Raw genomic sequence first — 25,704 nt, 5'->3', positions numbered from 1 at the left:
TGGAGACAGGAGGTCTGGGACGTCTGGGAGTGGAGTCAAAACTGTACACTATTCCTTACATTTTTTTAATGATATAGATTAAAAAGTTGTGCATAGCCACACATCCTATACAAGTTATTTGATTGTGGCTTAAATGCTAAAATTTATCGATTCACTTCCAGGAGAAGTGGAGACTACCACACATCAGTAAGTGTTTAATTAAAAATTGAACGGGTGTTGCAATTTACGATCTGAGTTGTAGAATGTCTGATTTCACAATACGCAACCTTTAGCTCGCTCACTTTGACAACCACTAAAATTTACTTCAGACTCGAACAAAGGTCATCCCCGTCGACGAACCCGTTTCCGGAAAAACCAACACGCTCGCGTGCGGTACCGCGTTAACGCATCGGGCGCAGAATCGCGTTAACGCATCGGGCGCAGAATCGCGTTCGGTTTAGGGAACGGCGTCGGAAAAACGTCGACCGGCGTGTTTGCCGAAACGTCTCTGACGACGAGGGTGACCCTTTCTTCGACTTTTAAGTAAATTTTAGTGCTTGTCAAAGTGTGCGAGCTAAAGCTTGCGCATTGTGAAATCAGACATTCTCATCTCAGATCGTAAATTGTAACACCCGTTCAAATTTTAATTAAACACTTACTGATGTGTGGTAGTCTTCACTTCTCCTGGAAGTGAATCGATAAATTTTAGCATTTAAGCCACAATAAAATAACTTGTATAGGATGTGTGGCTATATGCACAACTTTTTATCTATATCATTAAAAAAAATGTAAGAAATAGTGTACAGTTTTGACTGTGAAAATTTAAACAATTAAAATGATATTCAGTGCTTAGTTTGCGTTTTACCTCATTATGAGTTGGAAACCTACAAAATCCCTACGTAGTATGCCCGTAGTGTCTGTATGCTATGACACTAAGAATAGGGTGATAGTTTTTCAGTACGGCTACAGAAAACCTCGGGTACATTTTGTGAATTGGATCTACGTTTATGTGTGACCTGTGCTGCTCATAATGATTAAGTTTACAAAAGAAATATTTGCTTATTATAATTAAGATTACATATCTTCCATTGTGTTTATGCATAGTGTTCATCCTCATTGCATATTGGTTAAACATTTCTGATGACAGTTGTGTGATTCGCTTCTCCCAAAATCTGATTGCCACTTAGAATTTATCTCATATGCGTTTGTGTGCCATGTGTTACGAAGGATTAGAATTGTAGACTCCGCCTGCGCGTCATGCTTGTAAAATCCTCAATTTGCATCGAAGTATTTGATAATAGATTCCTTTCAACATATATTGCCAAAATATGTTATAGACGTACTTTCGATTATACATTTGTCGTTGCTCATGATAACAGAGCTACTCCAGCTGTTTGAGAAATATATACACGGTGCAATTTAATTCACAAAATATGATAAGCTTTCGCAAGAGATTAGTGATCCTCCTTTGTAAACAAAGGTTAATGTATCATGCCTCTAAATTTCAATGAGCGATTGTTATACTGCAATTCTATCCTTCGGATGATGAAGTTGTACAGAGTGTAGTCGTGTAAAACCCCTCTTATTGTCAGCGCTGATGCCATGTGTGGATCCTTGTACATAGTGTGGAATATTCGTTTCCTTAGCAATCACTGTGTTCAGTCTAACCATACTAAATATAAGCTGTTTTCGTTGCGATGCGTAGAATTCATTACATTGATGACAAAAATTACATTTATTAATTCAGTTATACAGTTGTTTATTTCAAGAAATTACATTTTCCTATTCCAAACTCTGAAGTTTTCGTTTGTTGTCTTGATTGATCAATTGCCCTATTGAAAAATCCTTCAAAGTTTCTCACAGAAATTCTCACAGAGAATTCTGTAAGATTTTTAATGTGATAATTGGACAATCTCATAGAATATCTCACAGTCATTCTCATAGAGTTTCCTATACATTTCTCACAAAATATCCTACAGGACCTTGCTGTGAGATTCAGATTGCAGTCCTACAAAATATCATATAGAAATTCTCACAAGACGAATCTTATGAGAATTTCTATATGATGTATTGCATCTAGAGTACAATACACCTGACCAACACAGATTTTGCTCTTTATTCAAATCATTGAGGAAGCTCCTCATGTGTAGCGCAAAACTGTTGATCCTCTTCGGGGATGGTGCTGGGGTTTCTTTTGACAGCACAAAATGGTGGTACCCATCTGAAATGTAAACACATGGCAAATAAAACATCACTGCACATTTCCTCCTGGTATGACAAATATCTCAAGTATATTCTGTAAACTTACTAAAGACTGCCTGGACCTTGACAGGTGTAAGTGGAGGCTTGGGCACTGCACCCTCTTTTGCGAAACGGTTGCAGGCTTTGCCAGTCACGCTCCTTCCGTGCAGCTCTTCATCAGTCCATACTAGTCGTGACATATCACGACAAAACCTGGAGTCCTTATTCGATTCCATCTCCCATGTTAGCTTCTCCTGGCTCACATAGATGTCATTTCCCATGTGCACCTGGACAAAAACAGTCATTGCAAATTAGCGTTGCAGATGGCCAGGAAGGTGATCCTACAAATTGGCGTGCATCCTAAGCAGTGTAAAACACTTAGTGCTCTGTGAACATGTAACATCACCTTTGCCAAATGAGACACGGATGGTGAAAGGGTGCAGCTAGCTAGTTCAGTTAGCATAGGCTTTGAATTCTACAACAGCTGACTATATACAACGATGAAACAAATTACGCCATGAAGTTTAAGGCAAAACTTTGAATTTGTTGTTTTTGCTGATGCTGCACTTTGCATAAACTTACAACTTTAATATCTACTATGCTGCACCGGTGGCATTTATTAGCTTCCTTTTGTAATTTCGGCCTTCGCTTATCTTCCTTAGATGTTTCTCTTCTGTGATATGTTACAGAGGGTGGCCACGGGAATGCCAACCCATGTGCCGTATCACACGTGGTGAGCTTCACCACGTTTAACAACATGTCAGTGAATGTTGTAAACGAAGTCGCTCGAACTGTGCTATTAACGTGCTCCAGAGGGTCAGGCCACTCAGACTCAAGGTTTCCTGACGAGCACCTGTGGCACCTATGTCTCTTTTCCTCCTTTTCTTCAATAAAAGAGTCCACTCTTCTCCGAGCTATGAAGTATAGTCGTGTGTTTCCTTGTCTCGTATGTTCAGCTACACCCCACCCATTTACTCATCACACATGTCGGTCTTTAAAAGGCCACTACAAGGCTTCAACCTGCTACTTTTGACTGTCGGTGAAGTGCGGGCGTTAACTGTTCGTGTGTGATACTAGGAGGGCTTTCTACCGTACCAGCTCACCCGACTGCAGGTGCAAGTTCAAGTCCCATTGCCGCATGGATTTCTCTACAACTACTGCATACCAACGCCTCATGGGCCTAAGGTATCTGCGCTTTGTTGTCTTTGTGCTGGTTCAGAACACCTGGTTTTCAATGCTGTGAGGTTAAGATAGCTGGAAGCTATACGTCGACATGCCCTGAGACTGTGTGACTGTTTCACTTACTTTATTCTCAACTACCTTGAGTAGTGGCACAGAACTTGTATTCTGGACCACCCATTTGCCTTTTCTTGGTTTAAGTCTTTGGTGAGGCTGCGTGATGAACTCAACATTGGCTGTGCTTCTGTTCTGTTGCGAATAAGTGGGAGTCGATGACGCGGTGCAGGGCTCACCCGGCGGACGTGGCATCAGTTTCTAAAGAGGTAAATATGACGGTGTTAAACAAAAAGCAACAGCAATTCAAGAAAAGGCGAAGAGTACTATGCACTAGCGTATCCAGAGGGATGGGTGTTGTGAGTGTTGAAACCCCCACCTGAAAATGATACGCAAGTGCATTAGAGAGAGGGAAATTAGGTGGAAATCCAGCTCTCCCACTTAAGTCCCCATAGAAACCCTCCCGAAATATTTTTTTCTGGCCGTGTCGCAGGCATAAAGACAAGCACTGTCACCTGACTTTCCACCGTGCTGGTAGAACCATCCTCATCCCTAGCAACAATGTCAACAGAGCGGGTGGGACTGTGAGGCTGCACACAGCTTTCTACCTGCAAGCACGACGCAGTGACCTGGGATATAGACAGAGAAAGTGAGCAAAATCCAGTTGGAAGAGAATGACGAAAATATTTAGTAGACATTCCACACAATGATGTGTTCGTTAACAGGTCATTCCACGGCAAACTTCCGAGACACTGTGCTCGGAAATCCCAGATTTCTTTGAAATAAATTGTGGTTGACTGTTACCACACAGGCAATGATCACCTGGAATGTTTTTCATGATTTTTTTCTTTTTTGAGCCATGGCTCCATCCTGAGGAATGAGTTATGGACATGTGACCTACCTGGTGAAAACAATATCAAAATAACTAGTTGACAAAAGTAGTATAGGGGGGACCGCTATAAGAACATCCTTTTTCTAATCCAGTTCTAGGAATTTCTAATCCAACACAAGCCAGTTCTAATCCCTCTGGTTAGTGGCCCCACTTTGATTGACAAGCCCCTTTTTGGCTCGCCCATTCATGCTGATTGGTTTGAGATGACCCCACTTCGATTTACAGGCCCCTTGTTTGGCTCCACCCCTTCACGCTGATTGGTTCAAAATGACCCCACTTTGATTGACAGGCCCCTTTTTGGCTCCGCCCACTTCACGCAGATTGGCCCCTCCAAACCTACTGATTGCTGATTGATCCATCCACTTCGCGCTGATTGGCTCCTTCTAGGACAGCTGATCGGCCAACCCAGTGACCCCGCTACAGCTCTATCTTAGACAAACAAAAGGAATACATTGCAACGTTTATTGAGTATATCATGGCTGTCTTGGAGAGATTGATTCCTTTGATGCTGGGCATGGTTCCTCGGAAGTGACGAATCATGTAGGTGTCTCTGGGACAGCGGCTAAGAAAAGTTTCATCCTCCGTCAGTTGACACATTCCACGCGCACTGGACGGTTACGTCCAGTGGTTGAAGGCACGTGCGTAGCGATCCAGTAACGTTCTTGTCCAGCTTAATGTTGGACCACATACCAATCTGTGATAGTGAAGATATCACCAGGGCATTCAAGCGGGTAGGTGTGCTTATCCTTCTCGAGCTTCATGCGTCTTCAGTTGCAGGTGTCCAGCGCCAGCGTGCATGAGACGAGCGAGAAGAGAACAAGCTACCATATCCTTCCACTGGTCCAACTGACGCTACTCCTTCTCATCCTCTGCATTATCTGAGGAGAGAAAGAATGCCCAGTTAAATCACGCTATCTCCGTCATAACCCAAGCTTACTATATTCGCAGCTTCCGTATGGGTAGGAGTCGATGTCATTGTAGAGGTATCGTTTGTCGTCGTACGCCATCAGACTTCTTTTCACATTTCTGATGGTGTACATGCACTGTTTCTTTCCCACTATTGACACCTGTTCGTGCGATACGCTAGTGTGCTTGAACAGGGTATCGTGGTACGTATCATGGAGGAGGTGTTTGCGCACAATGTTCTTTTTGACCCCTTTAGCTCTTGCAATTTGTTTTCCCCCAGCTAGTTTGATGGAGTACATTTTGGCTTTCAAGCATATTACTTCCTCTATGGGTATGCTACCGGTTTCACTTTTGAATGCACCAAGCCTACCACGATTCCTCTCGCTGTACAGTGGATGACCCCGATCGAAGGAAGACAAGTCCAAATGGTCGTCGGCGATCACACGTAACTAATCTTCGTAATCCTTGCAGGATAGGCCGAGGATCAGAGAATCCGTGTCAAAGTAGCAGGTAATCACCGGACAAGTGAGCTTGCTCAGCAGAGTTTCGTAGTAGAACGAGTACATCGTTAATTTACTCAGTTCTAAAATCGTGAAGCCAATCTGCAAGGGGAAATCACATCGCACTTTTCTTTTGCGCATTTCGTACATGACACAATCGGGGGACAAAATTTCCATTCGCACGCATTCTGCCCGACTCCCGAGGCGACTCGCCGTCTCCTCATCGAAGGCTACTCGAATATCCCTCATGTGAAATTTATTTAAAAGCGTTCTTCCGAAGACCGCATTATTTGAGATTTTATAGAAATTTTTTTCGAATGTCATGCCTGAGGCAACGCGCCTGGCAACATTGTCCTCAATGTAGGGACGCAGGAATGGTGCCTGACGAAATTTTAGGATTCGGTGAATTTTTGTCACCCTCATGCCCAATCTACAGTAGAGTGCGAGCAGTGCGTAATGAACGACGTACTCGACCTTGTCCTTGCACGTCAGCAACAGCTTTTTGCTGTTAGCTGGCTGATACATTAACTCTTCGAGAAGACCTCGCTGGAATGGCGAGAGCCATTCCTCCGGGACCACAGCCTTCTCGGGAGCCAGGGGGAAGTACCGCGTTAGAGCGTGGATAGATTTTGGATACTCCAAGTCGCACACATACACGTACCCCACCTCCGAATCCGTGGGGTGACGCATAAAATCCAGAGCTAAAATCCTCGACCCACTCAAAATCGCAGACGGGGAGGTGCTTTACCATACTGAATCCGTAAAGATTGTTGCAATCTATGTATGATATGTACACCTCCTCTTTTTGGGGATCATAGCCACTACACAGAGGGTTGTTAGCCCGCAAATGACGCCTGCTCGCCTGACAGAGCCCGCCCCTAACACCCGACTCGATGGTTCTGTACATGTCCTCGTCGATGATTAACTCCAATTTTGCCTGCGTGTAATTTAGAGCACATTGCCACGAATAGGATGCCAGAGAAACACAATGAAGCAATTCTAATCCACGCGCGTCGTAGCACAGTCGTCGAAAGTGCTGCATTACATCAGCATGTAATAGGGCATCCGTTTTCAGGTACAGTGCATTATAATCCCTCAGATTCGAGCATCCAAAACGTTCAAATACTTGCAGCGCATACTGGTAGTCTTCCTCGCTTATATCCTCCCCAGTGAGATCATTTCGGAAGGCAGATTTTGCCGGCAGAGCCAATTCGTCGTACACCGCAAAAGAATTAACGTGGCTGTATGGGAATACACCTTTACGAAGCAGAATTTCGTAGTCGTTTCCAAATACCTGCTTCAGGCACTGGAACGCCTCTGCGCCCCCCATGGATTTGACGGTTTCCACGAGCTCTCCCAGCGACGAATTTAGGTACTGCATGGTATCTCTGAATAGGAAGGTGCCAATTTCGAACGATCGAATTTTTTCCATGGAACTAGCAACGATGAAGGGAGCTCGCTTCCACCCGAGAAGGTGAAATTCCCGCAGCAGTCCGGCCAAGTCGTAGGCCAGATTGTGCACCATGATCGGTAATTTTTCTCTCGTCGTGCACGCCACGTTACAGGGGCTGCACAGCGTCGCAATGTAATTTGTGTCCCCGGTAGTACATCGCTTGGAATGGTCGTGATGACGGACACGGGGTAGATCTCGCGTGAACTCCCGTTTACAGTACGCGCAATGGGTGGCAGCTCTGTGCTCGGCCCGTTGCTCATCATTCAGCACCATTGTGGCGGGGCAGGCATTCAGAGCAACCATCTCGTCCCGCATTTCCATCAAAGCCTTCACGCACTGCCTCGCGGAATCTTCACCATGGTGCGTCCTGACGCGCATCACCTTCGAGTCGTGGGTGCGCACGAGCACGGCACAGAAGCTAGAGGTGACGTGACGCTGCATGCCAACACCACTGGGCGCGAGTACGCTCTCCATGTCCAACGCGACGACGTAGTTGTACTGCTGCTTGTACTGTATTTTATTAAATTCTACAAAATTTTTGCCAGGTTCGCAAAATTCCAATAAGATTTCGTTCACGTCCGCGCACAGGCGACGATGTTTTGCCATGCTCTTTTCCTCGTTAAAAGAGCGCGTGCAACGTTCGCATACGAAACACCTATTGTCTCTCATCAGTAATCGTTCGAGGGACTTGATTCCAAAAAAATGTTCATCTATAGCCAATAAGTGAATTTTCTTTTCACACTCGAGTTTTGGGGGTCGCGACACGTGCGCTCCCTGATCGACGTACTCGTACACGTAAACGGATATCTTGTTTTTGCCTTCGAATTCGTCCAGATCAGAAAATGAAACGGGGAAGTGGCTTGGCCACCAGTAATCTACTGCATAATTTTCACATTTTTTCCACGAATTCCTTTCCTGTGGGTGCAGGAGAGCGAGCGTATTGTATTTAAAACATTCGCCCTCCTTGCGTGCTGGTAAATGGATATTCGTTAACACGTTCCTGCGTTTAGCCAGATTCGTGGGAAGTACCCCATTGCACCCGATTTTTTTAGTTTTCACAGCAGAAATACACATTTGAACTTTTTGGAGGTCAGTGAATACAAACCCACTACCCTCGCGCTGGTAATTTTCAATGCGCCCGGTGGACTCCTGAATCACATCCATCAAAGTATTTGCGATAGCTCCGTCGCTGTGGACTTCGCGAGCAAGCGCCATAAAATGAGCTATGTGCGCGGTTACATCCCCTCGATTTTCTTTCATCATTAGAACGTCAGAACAAATGCAAAACCTAAAGGGTATTCTTTGCGCTCGCAAAATAGCAATTATATTGTGGAGGTGGTTCATTAAATAGTGTCGCAAGTCCTCTACTCCCTGATCGTGAACAGATGCCAATAGCACAAACGCTTTGACGATACCTCGAAATGCGCTATCAGTTTGAAAGAAAGGCAGGAAGGAAATGTCCACATAGGGATATGATGGCTCGACGTGAGCATGCAATGTGGCAGGTGAAATGTCTGGAGAAGATGGTGAATTCTCTTCCAATGGCTCATCATCCCCGATATCATGAGGATCAAAAAAGCAGAACACGCATCTCGGCACTGAAAAAAAGAAGAAACACTAAGAAAACGTGCACCACAAAGCGTGGATGAAAAATACTCACTGTTGAAGCGAGCTCCGCACACTCCCGAAGTGACGCGAAGACTGCTGCCTCTTTACACATCCTCCCCATTTATATAGCGGCGACCTCGCTGCATGCCCCAACATGCACGGGTGCGGCGAGTCGTCATAGCCTAAAAATAACCTGCTCTGCATGTTCAAGGTCGCAGCTTGCCCTTGGCTTCACGTAATGCCCCGTCCGCCTACACCATTGCCGTACCTGAGCGCAAAGTTCGCTCTCATCACATGTCATTCCGATATGCAAGTTGCTTTCATGAGCAGGCACACAACCATCCCTTTTTGTTCACAGTGGCTGTGGAATTTCAATAATATTACTTAAAACAAACAAATTGCAGTGAAATGCTGGTTCATCTCAGACAGGAATTTCTACCCTCAGCGTTAAACCCTCAGATACCAGCATTTCTGCTCAAATAGCAAAATAGCTATGACCTCAAAAATTAAACACATGCTAACAAATTACCATCAACTGCTATCAGATAATTATTGCCTAATGCTAAATACTCAATTGCATTGCCCCTAAGTGAAGAAAGCGCAGGACAAGGGTACACAAATTCACTTAAGCGATGAGGGAAAAGGCTTAAAACCTCGGGAATAAGCGCAGAGTCACCACACATCGCTACGCAGCTAACACAAGATAACAACAAGATACTAGCGGCGGGTAAGATTGTAACACTGCTAAACAAGCCCCAACATGCCATGATGACGTCACAAACCAGGAAAAAAGCACACACAGCAGCTCAGGAATGCACAAGGAGAGGTGCTTTATTGGAACCTCTACTCCTGGCTCAGACACCAACATTTCTGCTCAAATACCCATAACTGCAAGATTAAGCACTGCTTACTTTATCAAGATATCGAACACCCAACAAAATCAAACAAACAACCCCACTTCCACTGACAGAACACTATTCAGCTTTTACGCAGGAGGCTTTCTTCTACATAAAAGTAGAGAAAATAAAAAAAGAGCAGCGAAAAATTACACGCACTTTTGCTCGCATAGCTATAAGAGAAAAAAAAAAAAAAATAACGACGCACACGCTAATAAACTGTGACAAAGACACCCATTTCTGCTATCAGATAATTATTGCATAATGGTACATACAGTCGCATTGTCCCTGCGTAAAGAAACCACAGGACAAGGGTACACAAATTCACTTAAACGATGAGGGAAAAGGCTAAAGACCTCAGGAATAATCGCAGAGTCACCACACATCGCTACGCAGTTAACAAAAGATAACAACAAGATACTAGGGGCGGGTAAAATTGTAACACTGCTAAACAAGCCCCAACATGCCATGATAACGTCACAAACCAGGAAAAAAGCACACGCGCGCGCACACAGCAGCTCAGGAATGCACAAGGAGAGGTGCTTTATTGGAATCTCTACTCCAGGCTCAGACTGCTCAAATACCCATAACTGCAAGATTAAGCACTGCTTACTTCATCGAGCACCCAACAAAATCTAACAAACAAACAAACAAAAACAAACAAACCCACTTTCCGTGATAGAACACTATTCAGCTTTACCAAGTGATTTTCTTCTGCTTTAGCAGTCAAAGAAGAAAAGAGCAATGAAAAGTTACACGTACTTTTGCCTGAATAGCTATAACTGCAAACAAAAAAAACAAAAACAAAAAAAAACAAGGCGCATGTTAATAAACGGGGAAAAAGGCACTCATTTCTGCTATCAGATTATTATTGCATAATGCTACATACACAGTCGCGTTGTCCGTGTGAAAAGAGAGCACAGGACAAGGGTACACAAATCGAATTGGGAAAATCACTTCTACTCGCGCAGCATAATACGATATACGCTGTTTTTTTTTTACGGGTGAAAATTACAATAAGAAGCCACCTGCTATGCAAGTGCAACAACCTTTATTTTTAAACCAACACTTCATGCAATACCACATAAATTTATCACTCGAGTCACACGAAAAGGCATACACAATGTACTTACTGGTTAAGTGGGGTCACAGTTGCACACACACACACACACAACACAGACACAACGAGCGACAGTAAAAAATAAGAAATTACACGCACTTCTGCTCGAATAGCAAAGTGTCAAGCATGACAAAACAGATTTTCTACCACCAGAAAATTATTAAACAGAATAACACAATATTCGCAAAAATTAAGCTTGTGTGGCAAACACACAACCTGAGGAACACACCTATTCACATCTGCTTTCTGAATTTGTTATACAGGCGTGACCGATTCGATAAGAATAAAGCACGCTGCTTGGAGAAAGCATATATCATGTGTAACGCAGTCTACTCTATTGAAAATGCGATAAACCTTATTTTTCAAACAAAAAAAATCACAGTCGGCATAATATACGGCAATATCGGCAATATCACTGCAGTCAAACACAATGAACTTACTTGTCAAGTGGGGACCCAGCTGCACCAACGCGCACGCACACATTTTTAGTGCCTCACAACGAACAAAAACCCAAGGTCTATTCACAGCCACATAAATTCATATTATTCCTCACGTCAATAATTATCCAACCATCGTCAAAACGGGGAACACGCATATGCCAATGCGAAACAATAGGCCTTCACGCCGGATGTAATACGATATCGCCAGTCGACCGTCCCAAAGCAAAAAAGAAACACAGCATCTTAGGAATGCATGTTGCCTATACATCCAAGAACAGCGTGCAGCAATTATAACACAGAATGAGATTCATTTCCTTGTACTTTTGTTTTGCTTGCATATAAATATTTCACAAGAAATATTTGAGAGTGAAAAAGGAGAACAGCATTCGCTACACCCTGTAGCTCTTATCATTTTTAAACAAACCAGTTTTCATATGTTCATAACCACACTACCATTCACGAAATAGGAGAGTCACTAATGATTCAAATAAGATAAAATATCATTCCATCATCATTGATTGCAAACTTCACGCAAGAATAAGCAACTGCTGCGTGTCGTATTTTTCTTATAAGAAACACAAAATGGACTCAATCTCGCCCTGTTAAATACCAACAGCAACAATTTTTTGTATTTTGTGTTTATTTTTGTCCTTTCCAGCAGCTCATTACTTTTCAAAAATTAAAAAATTCTGATCTGCTGATAAAACAGTGTGCCCCCCCACGTGAGCTGCATTGGGCCCGTTCACGCAGTTAGGACACGCTTGACGCAATGACGCGCGCTCCGTTATCGTTTCCCCGTACACTGTTTTATCAGCAGATCAGAATTTTTTAATTTTTGATGACTCGCACAAAGTAATGAGCTGCTGGAAGGGACAAAAATAAATACAAAATACAAAAAAATCGTTGCTGTTGGTATTTAACAGGGCGAGATCGAGTCCATTTGGTGTTTCTTATAAGAAAAATACGACACGCAGCAGTTGCTTATTCTTGCGTGAAGTTTGCAATCAATGATGATGGAATGATATTTTATCTTATTTGAATCATTAGTGACTCCCCTATTTAGTGAATGGTAGTGTGGTTATGAACATCTGAAAACTGGTTTGTTTAAAAATGATAAGAGCTACAGGGTGTAGCGAATGCTGTTCTCCTTTTTCACTCTCTAATATTTCTTGTGAAATATTTATATGCAAGCAAAACAAAAGTACAAGGAAATGAATCTCATTCTGTGTTATAATTGCTGCACGCTGTTCTTGGATGTATAGGCAACATGCATTCCTGAGATGCTGTGTTTCTTTTTTGCTTTGGGACGGTCGACTGGCGATATCGTATTACATCCGGCGGGAAGGCCTATTGTTTCGCATTGGCATATGCGTGTTCCCCGTTTTGACGATGGTTGGATGATTATTGACGTGAGGAATAATATGAATTTATGTGGCTGTGAATAGACCTTGGGTTTTTGCTCGTTGTGAGGCACTAAAAATGTGTGAGTGTGCGTGCGCGTTTGTGCAGCTGGGTCCCCACTTGACAAGTAAGTTCATTGTGTTTGACTTCAGTGATATTGCCGATATTGCCGTATATTATGCCGACTGTGATTTTTTTTTGTTTGAAAAATAAGGTTTATCGCATTTTCAATAGAGTAGACTGCATTACACATGATATATGCTTTCTCCAAGCAGCTTGCTTTATTCTTATCGAATCGCTCACGCCTGTATAACAAATTCAGAAAGCAGATGTGAATAGGTGTGTTCCTCAGGTTGTGTGTTTGCCACACAAGCTTAATTTTTGCGAATATTGTGTTATTCTGTTTAATAATTTTCTGGTGGTAGAAAATCTGTTTTGTCATGCTTGACACTTTGCTATTCGAGCAGAAGTGCGTGTAATTTCTTATTTTTCACTGTCGCTCGTTGTGTCTGTGTTGTGTGTGTGTGTGTGTGTGCAACTGTGACCCCACTTAACCAGTAAGTACATTGTGTATGCCTTTTCGTGTGACTCGAGTGATAAATTTATGTGGTATTGCATAAAGTGTTGGTTTAAAAATAAGGGTTGTTGCACTTGCATAGCAGGTGGCTTCTTATTGTAATTTTCACCCGTAAAAAAAAAAAAAACAGCGTATATCGTATTATGCTGCGCGAGTAGAAGTGATTTTCCCAATTCGATTTGTGTACCCTTGTCCTGTGCTCTCTTTTCACAGGGACAACGCGACTGTGTATGTAGCACTATGCAATAATAATCTGATAGCAGAAATGAGTGCCTTTTTCCTCGTTTATTAACATGTGCCTCGTTACTTTTTTTTTCTTTTTTTTTTTTGCAGTTATAGCTATTCAGGCAAAAGTACGTGTAATTTTTCATTGCTCTTTTCTTATTTGACTGCTAAAGCAGAAGAAAATCACTTGGTAAAGCTGAATAGTGTTCTATCACGGAAAGTGGGTTTGTTTGTTTTTGTTTGTTTGTTTGTTAGATTTTGTTGGGTGCTCGATGAAGTAAGCAGTGCTTAATCTTGCAGTTATGGGTATTTGAGCAGTCTGAGCCTGGAGTAGAGATTCCAATAAAGCACCTCTCCTTGTGCATTCCTGAGCTGCTGTGTGCGCGCGCGTGTGCTTTTTTCCTGGTTTGTGACGTCATCATGGCATGTTGGGGCTTGTTTAGCAGTGTTACAATTTTACCCGCCGCTAGTATCTTGTTGTTATCTTTTGTTAACTGCGTAGCGATGTGTGGTGACTCTGCGATTATTCCTGAGGTCTTAAGCCTTTTCCCTCATCGTTTAAGTGAATTTGTGTACCCTTGTCCTGTGGTTTCTTTACGCAGGGACAATCCGACTGTATGTGGCATTATGCAATAATTATCTGATAGCAGAAATGGGAGTCTTTGTCACAGTTTATTAGCGTGTGCGTCGTTATTTTATTTATTTATTTTTTTTTTCTCTTATAGCTATGGGAGCAAAAGTGCGTGTAATTTTTCGCTGCTCTTTTCTTATTTTCTCCACATTTATGTAGAAGAAAGCCTCCTGCGTAAAAGCTGAATAGTGTTCTGTCAGTGGAAGTGGGGTTGTTTGTTTGATTTTGTTGGGTGTTCGATATCTTGATAAAGTAAGCAGTGCTTAATCTTGCAGTTATGGGTATTTGAGCAGAAATGTTGGTGTCTGAGCCAGGAGTAGAGATTCCAATAAAGCACCTCTCCTTGTGCATTCCTGAGCTGCTGTGTGTGCTTTTTTCCTGGTTTGTGACGTCATCATGGCATGTTGGGGCTTGTTTAGCAGTGTTACAATCTTACCCGCCGCTAGTATCTTGTTGTTATCTTGTGTTAGCTGCGTAGCGATATATGGTGACTCTGCGCTTATTCCTGAGGTTTTAAGCCTTTTCCCTCATCGCTTAAGTGAATTTGTGTACCCTTGTCCTGCGCTTTCTTCACTTAGGGGCAATGCAATTGAGTATTTAGCATTATGCAATAATTATCTGATAGCAGTTGATGGTAGTTTGTTAGCATGTGTTTAATTTTTGAGGTCATAGCTATTTTGCTATTTGAGCAGAAATGCTGGTATCTGAGGGTTTAACGCTGAGGGTAGAAATTCCTGTCTGAGATGAATCTGCATTTCACTGCAATTTGTTTCTTTTAAGTAATATTATTGAAATTCCACAGCCACTGTGAACAAAAAGGGATGGTTGTGTGCCTGCTCATGAAAGCAACTTGCATATCGGAATGACATGTGATGAGAGCGAACTTTGCGCTCAGGTACGGCAATGGTGTAGGCGGACGGAGCATTACGTGAAGCCAAGGGCAAGCTGCGACCTTGAACATGCAGAGCAGGTTATTTTAAGGCTATGACGACTCGCCGCACCCGTGCATGTTGGGGCATGCAGCGAGGTCGCCGCTATATAAATGGGGAGGATGTGTAAAGAGGCAGCAGTCTTCACGTCACTTCGGGAGTGTGCGGAGCTCGCTTCAACAGTGAGTATTTTTCATCCACGCTTTGTCGTGCACGTTTTCTTAGTGTTTCTTCTTTTTTTCAGTGCCTAGATGCGTGTTCTGCTTTTTTGATCCTCATGATATCGGGGATGATGAGCCATTGGAAGAGAATTCACCATCTTCTCCAGACATTTCACCTGCCACATTGCATGCTCACGTCGAGCGATCGCATCCCTATGTGGACATTTCCTTCCTGCCTTTCTTTCAAACTGATAGCGCATTTCGAGGTATCGTCAAAGCGTTTGTGCTATTGGCATCTGTTCACGATCAGGGAGTAGAGGACTTGCGACAATATTTAATGAACCACCTCCACAATATAATTGCTATTTTGCGAGCGCAAAGAATACCCTTTAGGTTTTGCATTTGTTCTGACGTTCTAATGATGAAAGAAAATCGAGGGGATGTAACCGCACACATAGCTCATTTTATGGCGCTTGCTCGCGAAGTCCACAGCGACGGAGCTATCGCAAATACTTTGATGGATGTGATTCAGGAGTCCACCGGGCGCATTGAAAATTACCAGCGCGAGGGTAGTGGGTTTGTATCCACTGACGTCCAAAAAGTTCAAATGTGTATTTCTGCTGTGAAAACTAAAAAATTCGGGTGCAATGGGGTACTTCCCACGAATCTGGCTAAACGCAGGAACGTGTTAACGAATATCCATTTACCAGCACGCAAGGAGGGCGAATGTTTTAAATACAATACGCTCGCTCTCCTGCACCCACAGGAAAGGAATTCGTGGAAAAAATGTGAAAATTATGCAGTAGATTACTGGTGGCCAAGCCACTTCCCCGTTTCATTTTCTGATCTGGACGAATTCGAAGACAAAAACAAGATATCCGTTTACGTGTACGAGTACGTCGATCAGGGAGTGGACGTGTCGCGACCCCCAAAACTCGAGTGTGAAAAGAAAATTCACTTATTGGCTATAGATGAACATTTTTTTGGAATAAAGTCCCTCGAACGATTACTGATGAGAGACAATAGGTGTTTCGTATGCGAACGTTGCACGCGTTCTTTTAACGAAGAAAAGAGCATGGCGAAACATCGTCGCCTGTGCGCGGACGTGAACGAAATCTTATTGGAATTTTGCGAACCTGGCAAAAATTTTGTAGAATTTAATAAAATACAGTACAAGCAGCAGTACAACTACGTCGTCGCGTTGGACACGGAGAGCGTACTCGCGCCCAGTGGTGTTGGCATGCAGCGTCACGTCACCTCTAGCTTCTGTGCCATGCTCGTGCGCACCCACGACTCGAAGGTGATGCGCGTCAGGACGCACCACGGTGAAGATTCCGCGAGGCAGTGCGTGAAGGCTTTGATGGAAATGCGGGACGAGATGGTTGCCCTGAATGCCTGCCCCGCCACAATGGTGTTGAGTGATGAGCAACGGGCCGAGCACAGAGCTGCCACCCATTGCGCGTACTGTAAACGGGAGTTCACGCAAGATCTACCCCGTGTCCGTCATCACGACCATTCCAAGCGATGTACTACCGGGGACACAAATTACATTACGACGCTGTGCAGCCCCTGTAACGTGGCGTGCACGACGAGAGAAAAATTGCCGATCATGGTGCACAATCTGGCCTACGACTTGGCCAGACTGCTGCGGGAATTTCACCTTCTCGGGTGGAAGCGAGCTCCCTTCATCGTTGCTAGTTCCATGGAAAAAATTCGATCGTTCGAAATTGGCACCTTCCTATTCAGAGATACCATGCAGTACCTAAATTCGTCGCTGGGAGAGCTCGTGGAAACCGTCAAATCCATGGGGGGCGCAGAGGCGTTCCAGTGCCTGAAGCAGGTATTTGGAAACGACTACGAAATTCTGCTTCGTAAAGGTGTATTCCCATACAGCCACGTTAATTCTTTTGCGGTGTACGACGAATTGGCTCTGCCGGCAAAATCAGCCTTCCGAAATGATCTCACTGGGGAGGATATAAGCGAGGAAGACTACCAGTATGCGCTGCAAGTATTTGAACATTTTGGATGCTCGAATCTGAGGGATTATAATGCACTGTACCTGAAAACGGATGCCCTATTACATGCTGATGTAATACAGCACTTTCGACGACTGTGGTACGACGCGCGTGGATTAGAATTGCTTCATTGTGTTTCTCTGGCATCCTATTCGTGGCAATGTGCTCTAAATTACACGCAGGCAAAATTGGAGTTAATCATCGACGAGGACATGTACAGAACCATCGAGTCGGGTGTTAGGGGCGGGCTCTGTCAGGCGAGCAGGCGTCATTTGCGGGCTAACAACCCTCTATGTAGTGGCTATGATCCCGAAAAAGAGGAGGTGTACATATCATACATACATTGCAACAATCTTTACGGATTCAGTATGGTAAAGCACCTCCCCGTCGGCGATTTCGAGTGGGTCGAGGATTTTAGCTCTGTGGATTTTATGCGTCACCCCACGGATTCGGAGGTGGGATACGTGTATGTGTGCGACTTGGAGTATCCAAAATCTATCCACGCTCTAACGCGGTACTTCCCCCTGGCTCCCGAGAAGGCTGTGGTCCCGGAGGAATGGCTCTCGCCATTCCAGCGATGTCTTCTCGAAGAATTAATGTATCAGCCAGCTAACAGCAAAAAGCTGTTGCTGACGTGCAAGGACAAGGTCGAGTACGTCGTTCATTATGCACTGCTCGCACTCTACTGTAGATTGGGCATGAGGGTGACAAAAATTCACCGAATCCTAAAATTTCATCAGGCACCATTCCTGCGTCCCTACATTGAGGACAATGTTGCCAGGCGCGTTGCCTCAGGCACGACGTTTGAAAAAAATTTCTACAAAATCTCAAAGAATGCGGTCTTCGGAAGAACGCTTTTAAATAAATTTAACATGAGGGATATTCGAGTAGCCTTCGATGAGGAGACGGCGAGTCGCCTCGGGAGTCGGGCAGAATGCTTGCGAATGGAAATTCTGTCCCCCGATTGTGTCATGTATGAAATGCGCAAAAGAAAAGTGCGATGTGATTTCCCCTTGCAGATTGGCTTCACGATTTTAGAACTGAGTAAATTAACGATGTACTCGTTCTACTACGAAACTCTGCTGAGCAAGCTGACTTGTCCGGTGACTACCTGCTACTTTGACACGGATTCTCTGATCCTCGGCCTATTCTGCAAGGATTACGAAGGTCAGTTACGTGTGATCGCCGACGACCATTTAGACTTGTCTTCCTTCGATCGGGGTCATCCACTGTACAGAGAGAGGAATCGTGGTAGGCTTGGTGCATTCAAAAGTGAAACCGGTAGCATACCCATAGAGGAAGTAATATGCTTGAAAGCCAAAATGTACTCCATCAAACTAGCTGGGGGAAAACAAATTGCAAGAGCTAAAGGGGTCAAAAAGAACATTGTGCGCAAACACCTCCTCCATGATACGTACCACGATACCCTGTTCAAGCACACTAGCGTATCGCACGAACAGGTGTCAATAGTGGGAAAGAAACAGTGCATGTACACCATCAGAAATGTGAAAAGAAGTCTGATGGCGTACGACGACAAACGATACCTCTACAATGACATCGACTCCTACCCATACGGAAGCTGCGAATATGGTAAGCTTGAGTGTATGACGGAGATAGCGTGATTTAACTGGGCATTCTTTCTCTCCTCAGATAATGCAGAGGATGAGAAGGAGTAGCGTCAGTTGGACCAGTGGAAGGATATGGTAGCTCGTTCTCTTCTCGCTCGTCTCATGCACGCTGGCGCTGGACACCTGCAACTGAAGACGCATGAAGCTCGAGAAGGATAAGCACACCTACCCGCTTGAATGCCCTGGTGATATCTTCACTATCACAGATTGGTATGTGGTACCTATGCGGTCCAACATTAAGCTGGACAAGAACGCTACTGGATCGCTACGCACGTGCCTTCAACCACTGGACGTAAGCGTCCAGTGCGCGTAGAATGTGTCAAATCACGGAGGATGAAACTTTTCTTAGCCGCTGTCCCAGAGACACCTACATGATTCGTCACTTCCGAGGAACCATGCCCAGCATCAAAGGAATCAATCTCTCCAAGACAGCCATGATGTACTCAATAAACGTTGCAATGTATTTCTTTTGTTTGTCTAAGATAGAGCTGTAGCGGGGTCACTGGGTTGGCCGATCAGCTGTCCTAAAAGGAGCCAATCAGCGCGAAGTGGATGGATCAATCAGCAATCAGTAGGTTTGGAGGGGCCAATCTGCGTGAAGTGGGCGGAGCCAAAAGGGGGCCTGTCAATCAAAGTGGGGTCATTTTGAACCAATCAGCGTGAAGGGGTGGAGCCAAACAAGGGGCCTGTAAATCGAAGTGGGGTCATCTCAAACCAATCAGCATGAATGGGCGAGCCAAAAAGGGGCCTGTCAATCAAAGTGGGGCCACTAACCAGAGGGATTAGAACTGGCTTGTGTTGGATTAGAAATTCCTAGAACTGGATTAGAAAAAGGATGTTCTTATAGCGGTCCCCCCTATACTACTGACAAATTCCAGCTAAATCTATTCTGAGTGAAGGCAAAGCATATTACATTCGTGCCAAGACCCGTTGAAGGTTGATCAACACTTGTTGTCGTGAGCTTATGCCTCGCGATAAATGTAAAATTTGGAGAACTTCAGGAAACTTTTATCGAACTCTGGAATTTTTTACAGCCATTTAAACTGCTTAGCATTGTTGTCTAGGAGGCATAGAATGTATTTAAAATATCTTGAGGTGCGCAGAACTGAAAGAGTACGCAGCCATCAGTTGCACATTGAGGTGGTCCCGGTAAAAAAAAAAGGCAAATTTGACAGGATGCCACTTCTACATATATTTTAAAAAGTCTCGGACGTTTGGCATGGAATAACCGTAATCTGACTCTCCAATTTATAAATAGAACATGATTCGCGTTGTGCTTCAAAGCTTTGTGACGGAAAATCCGACTGAAGATTGACAAATTGCCTCCATGGTTGATGGAGTGGTCAGGATTACTGAACTCTAGGTTATACAGGTTTTTGTTATGTTGTACCTTCGGTCATTAAACTGGGTTCTGAAAGACGTAGCTGTTTCAGCAGGAGGTGCAGCTAGAAGTCTCGTTGCTGCCTGGATTTTTCTACCACTATCGCGTTCCAATACCTCATGGTACTAAGGCATCTGAGGCTTTGTTGTCTTTGTGTAGGCTCAGAACACCTGGTTTCCAATGCTATGAGGTTAATATGACTGGAAGGTATATGCCTGTCATGTCCTAGAACAATGTGACTGCTTCGCTTGCCTTGTTCTCAACAGCCTTCAGTAGTGGAACTGAGCTTCTGTTCTGAGCTTTGCCCTTTCCCTGTACACATGATGCTGCCTTAGGTCTTTGGCGAGGCCCTGTCACGGACTCAATGTTGGCTGTGCTGTTCCTCTGTTGGGAATCAATGGGAGTCGACGACGTAGTGCAGGTCTGATCTGGTGGATGTGGCATCATTTTCTAACAAAGTTAAAATGAAAGTTTGGAACAAAAAGCAAGGTCAATACAAGAAAAGGTGAACCGTACGAAGACAGGCACATGTCACCTGATATTCTCGTGTGCTGTGAGACGTATCCTCATTCCGAGCAACACTGTCAATGGTAGGGGTACAACTGAAAGGTTCGGCACAGGTTTCCTGGTGACACACAGTGACCTGGGATATAGACAGAGGAATGGACCAAAGTCTGCATGGCAAAAAATTACAAAAACATCAGTAGACATTTGCACGTACTGGTTCATGCATCCACATGTCGGTTGCATTCTCAGGGGAGTTCAGTGTGGTCCAGGCAGCACGTAGCTCCTGCGCTGATTGGAGGAGGCCCATTTGAGCATCGCTTCCTGGCTGTGTTGGTGTGTCCACAGGGATGACCGCTGTAATGACAATAGACTTCTTCCATGTAAGACGTGTAAGTGCATGTCATGTGAAGGGTCAGTCCAAGAAGCGCAACCATATTTCTTTGGGGGAATACGACTTTCAATGTTCCACCACTGCAAGCAACACGAAAGTGGAAAACGATCCATTAAAGTGTAAAGCCACATAAAAATTTAGGTTCCCTATATGTAATCATTTAAACAAGTGCTTACCAAATTTCTTTAACAGTGCCCCCTGTACTTGACGGCAGAGTGCCCTCTCACTTTCTAATTCCTTCTCTAGACGATCTAGCTTTTTTTGCCATTCCTTTTGCATTGCCTCGAGGTGCACCACTTTGTTTTTAAGAACCTAGTTCTCAATTTCTGTGTTCTCTAATGCTTTCTTGCATTGCAATAGCTCTGCCTGTAATACTGAATTTTCATTGCCTGCTGCCATGGGTGCTTCTCCCTCCTTTGACATAATTCTCCTCATGTCTCTGTTGCGAGATACTTTTTCATTTAATCTTCGTTGCTTCTTTGTTGGAGGAGTTCCTTCTGTCTGAAACCATATTATGAAAACATAAACATTATTATATGAAAACGTATTAGAAACAGAGAACTGTGTTTAGGAATTGCAATAGAGGCAAAACGTGATATTGCATGTTACGACATAGCTCCCTTGGTACCCATCTGAACAACAATAACAACTTTGCTTTTAGATGATGAATGATGAATATGCGTGATGATGATGACGAATAAGAAGTTTCTTCACCAGGGATGATACTCTACACTGGTGCTGGTGGAGATGTGGCTCATGCACCCATCTGACAATCATTTACCATTGCATAAAAAGCCTAAGTGGCATTTTTAAGTTTAAGTTTAGACCTAGGTTTATTTTAATCTGTGCTGGTGAAACAGGCCCCTAGTTTACTTAAGCCCGGTTTAGTTGGTGACGTGATGAATATTTCAGTGACTAACTCCTTTTAATGATACATAGTTAAGCGTTAAATTAAGGTTGATTCAAGGGACCGTTGATGTTGGTTCAAATGTTAATTGGCGTTGGTGAAATCAGGCTATGGGCATGGTTTCATGAATGTCTGTTAACACTGAAATAGAGATTCGGGCTTTCCCAAGTTGGAGAGAGTGCTTAATTTTAGCTCCGCCTCCGCCTACGGGGATCAAACAGAATGATTTGTGAAACTGGGCTCACACTCGACTCCCAGTCTCGGTTAAGCAGTTAACCGTTGTTGGTGAAACAGAGCCCAAGTGATTTTAGTTTGTAGTCAGCGGTATCTGCTACATGGAAATAGCATGCAGGAGTGGGGGGGCCTTATTTTCCTACCAATTTGAAAGCTAGGCAAGCTGCCATTCACTCACAGCAGGGGTTTCCTCTCAGTACAATAAAGCAGTACAACCTGTATCGCTCATAAGCACAAATCAAATACTTGACGAATGCAACTTTATAAATTTGAAATTACCGGTACACCTGATGCGCAATCACTCCTCAATATCCGGGGAATAGCAATGTTTTGTGCCAACATCGTCTGTATTAGGAGGTCCTCCGTCTCTGTAATGTCATGTATATACACATTAACACTGAGTACCAAGAAATTAACTGCAACACTAGAAGAGCGCGGTCGTTAGTATGGATTTGATAGGCGAACGCTAACGGCTCTGAGTGGACAATAACGCAGTGAACGCTATCACTCTGCTACACACCGTCGTTGTGCGGCCAGTGTCAACTCATGATGTAGTATCAAGGAAACACGTTCAACACTGCTTGGGGGAAGCGAGATTGAGGTTCATAATACGAAACCATGTGACAAGAACGAAACTAACTTACCTGCTAACATTTTCACCTCTGCAGAATAATAGCCAGCTAATTCACCATCTTCGTCACACCAAAATGCCTCCCTAATGACTTTCTTGCAGCCATTCGTTGTTGCGGGACGAAAATCTTTAATAAGATTGACAGGAAGCACAGCTTCCATGCCGTCATCCACGTATTTAACGAACGCGTGCATCGTCTGCGAGAGAACACACTGCTTTTGGCAACAGTACCGAGAGTTGCATTCACGTGAGTGAGAAATAACTCGCCGTAATTAGACACACGAAAGTACATGTGGCGTGAAAAAAAAGCTAAAAACTTCACAACACAAAACGCGCGGTCTGCGCAGGAATGAAACTTTGGCGCCGTGAACGATGCTGCTGTGAGGCGGCGACTTCCTGCTGCGCCACTTCCGCAACTACAGCGATGTAGTTCCTAAAAATTTCGTGAACGATGAAAAGTTGAAGATATAATTCCGAAATGGTAGACACAGAAACAATAGAGAATTAGAATTCCATTTCACACGCAATGGGGCCTGTTTCCTTATTTTTAATTATTATAATAGTTGTGCCAGCACTTCGCTTTGAGCTTTGTACGACGCAAAAGCCCGGGAACAAACAACAAGCATTTGACAGCGCATCGTTCGTAAGTTCGTAAACATGCTGAGGCGTCAACGAGGTAAAAAGCGCAAAAAGCAATACCTTGAGAAGGATCAACCGTTCGAGGTTCCGCGGTCGACGCTTTATCACAGAAGACAAAGACCGTCAGCAGCTAACAATAATGACCGACTAGCAGCATCCCGCCATGAAGCCGCAAGTGAGGCTACATCCTCTGTAGAATCAGTGAATCTGAACTCATCTGAACGTCACCCTTCACCATGTGTTGTACCTGAAATCGTCCACGCATCTTCCAGGGATGAGGATTGCAGCAGTGGTTGCGCAAGTGATGACACTGCTGTTGATGAGTTGAGTGAATGTGAAACTGATCATGAAACCCATAGAGATCAGTGTGACACCTCGACAAACATACCTGATTTCACGCGAGGCGAGGTACTCGCTGATGCCTTTCAAGAGTATGGTGAGAGCACATTGCCAAACTCAAAGAAAAGAAGGTGGAAGCCACCTCAATGATCATGTCATTCATTGTTGCACATGGATTAACGTGGACAGCTGTGGGTGACCTCCTCAACCTTGTTAATGCACTATTTGATAGCAACGATGTTCTTCCACACAGCAAGTACATGCTTCGAAAGGTATGGACGGCACGAAAATGCAAGTTTGTGAGACATCATTTCTACTGTGAACATTGCAAAACACTCCTAGTTGAAGGAGCAGATGGTGAAAACCTTGCCTGTCCCACCTGTAGGTTGTCACGTGACCAGACAGAGTCAAAAAATACAGGTCACTTTTTCAGTATCCTTAACTTTGAGCACCAAGTGAAGAACGTTATCTCCAGAAATGCTGATGCTCTCTATACAAACCTGAACAAACTTGACCAGGACAGGACAAAGGATGAAATAACGGACATCACAAGTGGGTCGGTGCATAGAAAGTTGCATAAAGATGGACATCTGGGATGGTCTGACATCACGATAACGTTCAACACTGACGGGAGTCCGCTATACAAGTCCTCCAAAATGTCTGTTTGGCCAATTCAATTTATAGTGAATGAGTTGCCACCTGCAATTAGGTTTCAGAACTGCGTAGTCGGTGGACTTTGGTTTGGCAAAACACATCCCAATATGGTTATCTTTATGGAGAAGTTTGCAGAAGAAGTCAACTCCACGCCCTTGTTGGACTGGCATTACAATGGCGATAATTTGTCATCACGGGTATCTGTGTTGAGCTGCTGTGTAGACTCACCAGCACGCGCGGCTGTGCAGAATCACATGCTTTTTAGCGGATATTTCTCATGCCCATGGTGCTTCATCAAAGAGAGCGTATAGATGGTAGGTGAGGTTTTACTCATTGACTGTCTTTTGGCATGCACTTCACTGCGCATCTGGACATGTACGTCCTATTGTTACAGGTACTATGAGGTTTCCTGAGACTGCCCCAGTTGGTGAGAGAACACCACGTGGAGTGACGAGGGACATGCAGCTGGCTCTGAAGTATGGTCGTCCAGTTAATGGAATCAAGGGGCCTTCGGCACTTGTAAACCTGTTGCACTACGACGTTGTTTGGGGACAGAGTGTAGACTACATGCACTGCGTCCTTCTTGGTGTGACCAAACATCTGACGGAAATTGTTTTATCTTCAGTGAGCCAGGGTGCGTCATAATGTTTCGTCATTTTGCTCTGCCACACTTAAGCTTCTTTTACAAATCATATATATGTATATATAATGTCATTTTCAGGAAGTGTTAACTCTGCCCATCAAGTTATCAACAACCGCCTCCTGAACATAAAGCCTCCTCACTGTTTCACGAGATTACCGAGGTCCTTGGAAGAACGCAGTTTCTGGAAAGCCAGCGAGTGGAGGCATTGGCTTCTCTTCTATTGCCTTCCTTGTACACTTGGTGTCATTCCGCAACAGCACTGGTTACAACTGCGAAGACTTGCAGAAGCTGTCCATGTTCTCCTGCTCAGAAACCTAACTCACTGCTCGGCAGTGAGCTCAAAGCTGCAGCATGCTGGTAAGCTTTGGACTTTTCCTAACACAGCCATGTGGAATGCTTGAAAAATATAATCTTGTGCTGTACACGCAAATGATGCACAAAATAATTTACCTAGCCTAGCAGTTGCTCCATCTCAACGGTATCTCAATTGTCACAACAGACATCACCAACCCAATTTCTATATTGCAACACATTAAGTAACAC

The 25,704-nt window shown here is 44.1% G+C and overlaps 2 protein-coding genes across 2 annotated transcripts; one reads left to right on the top strand and one right to left on the bottom strand.

The window, feature by feature from the left end:
* Positions 1–1,952: 1,952 nt before the first annotated feature.
* Positions 1,953–23,593, bottom strand: LOC135389198 (uncharacterized). The gene is made up of 11 exons (XM_064619264.1): positions 22,900–23,593; positions 22,535–22,623; positions 21,504–21,615; positions 20,938–21,077; positions 20,752–20,859; positions 20,469–20,666; positions 3,969–4,082; positions 3,526–3,714; positions 2,288–2,507; positions 2,072–2,200; positions 1,953–1,987 (listed from the first exon to the last, which is right to left on the bottom strand). Exons 1-11 carry the CDS (start codon positions 23,078–23,080, stop codon positions 1,953–1,955), a joined length of 1,515 nt encoding a protein of 504 aa, XP_064475334.1. The 5' UTR covers positions 23,081–23,593.
* On the top strand, positions 23,461–25,704 carry LOC135388267 (uncharacterized). Its single transcript, XM_064617696.1, has 3 exons — positions 23,461–24,832; positions 24,913–25,152; positions 25,240–25,704. Exons 1-3 carry the CDS (start codon positions 24,796–24,798, stop codon positions 25,560–25,562), a joined length of 600 nt encoding a protein of 199 aa, XP_064473766.1. The 5' UTR covers positions 23,461–24,795; the 3' UTR covers positions 25,563–25,704.

This window comes from Ornithodoros turicata, chromosome 3, assembly GCF_037126465.1.
Source record: "Ornithodoros turicata isolate Travis chromosome 3, ASM3712646v1, whole genome shotgun sequence".
In the NCBI taxonomy this organism is placed as follows: domain Eukaryota; kingdom Metazoa; phylum Arthropoda; class Arachnida; order Ixodida; family Argasidae; genus Ornithodoros; species Ornithodoros turicata.
The sequence above is the reverse complement of the archived record's forward strand: the minus strand, read 5'-3'. Positions and strand labels throughout refer to the sequence as shown.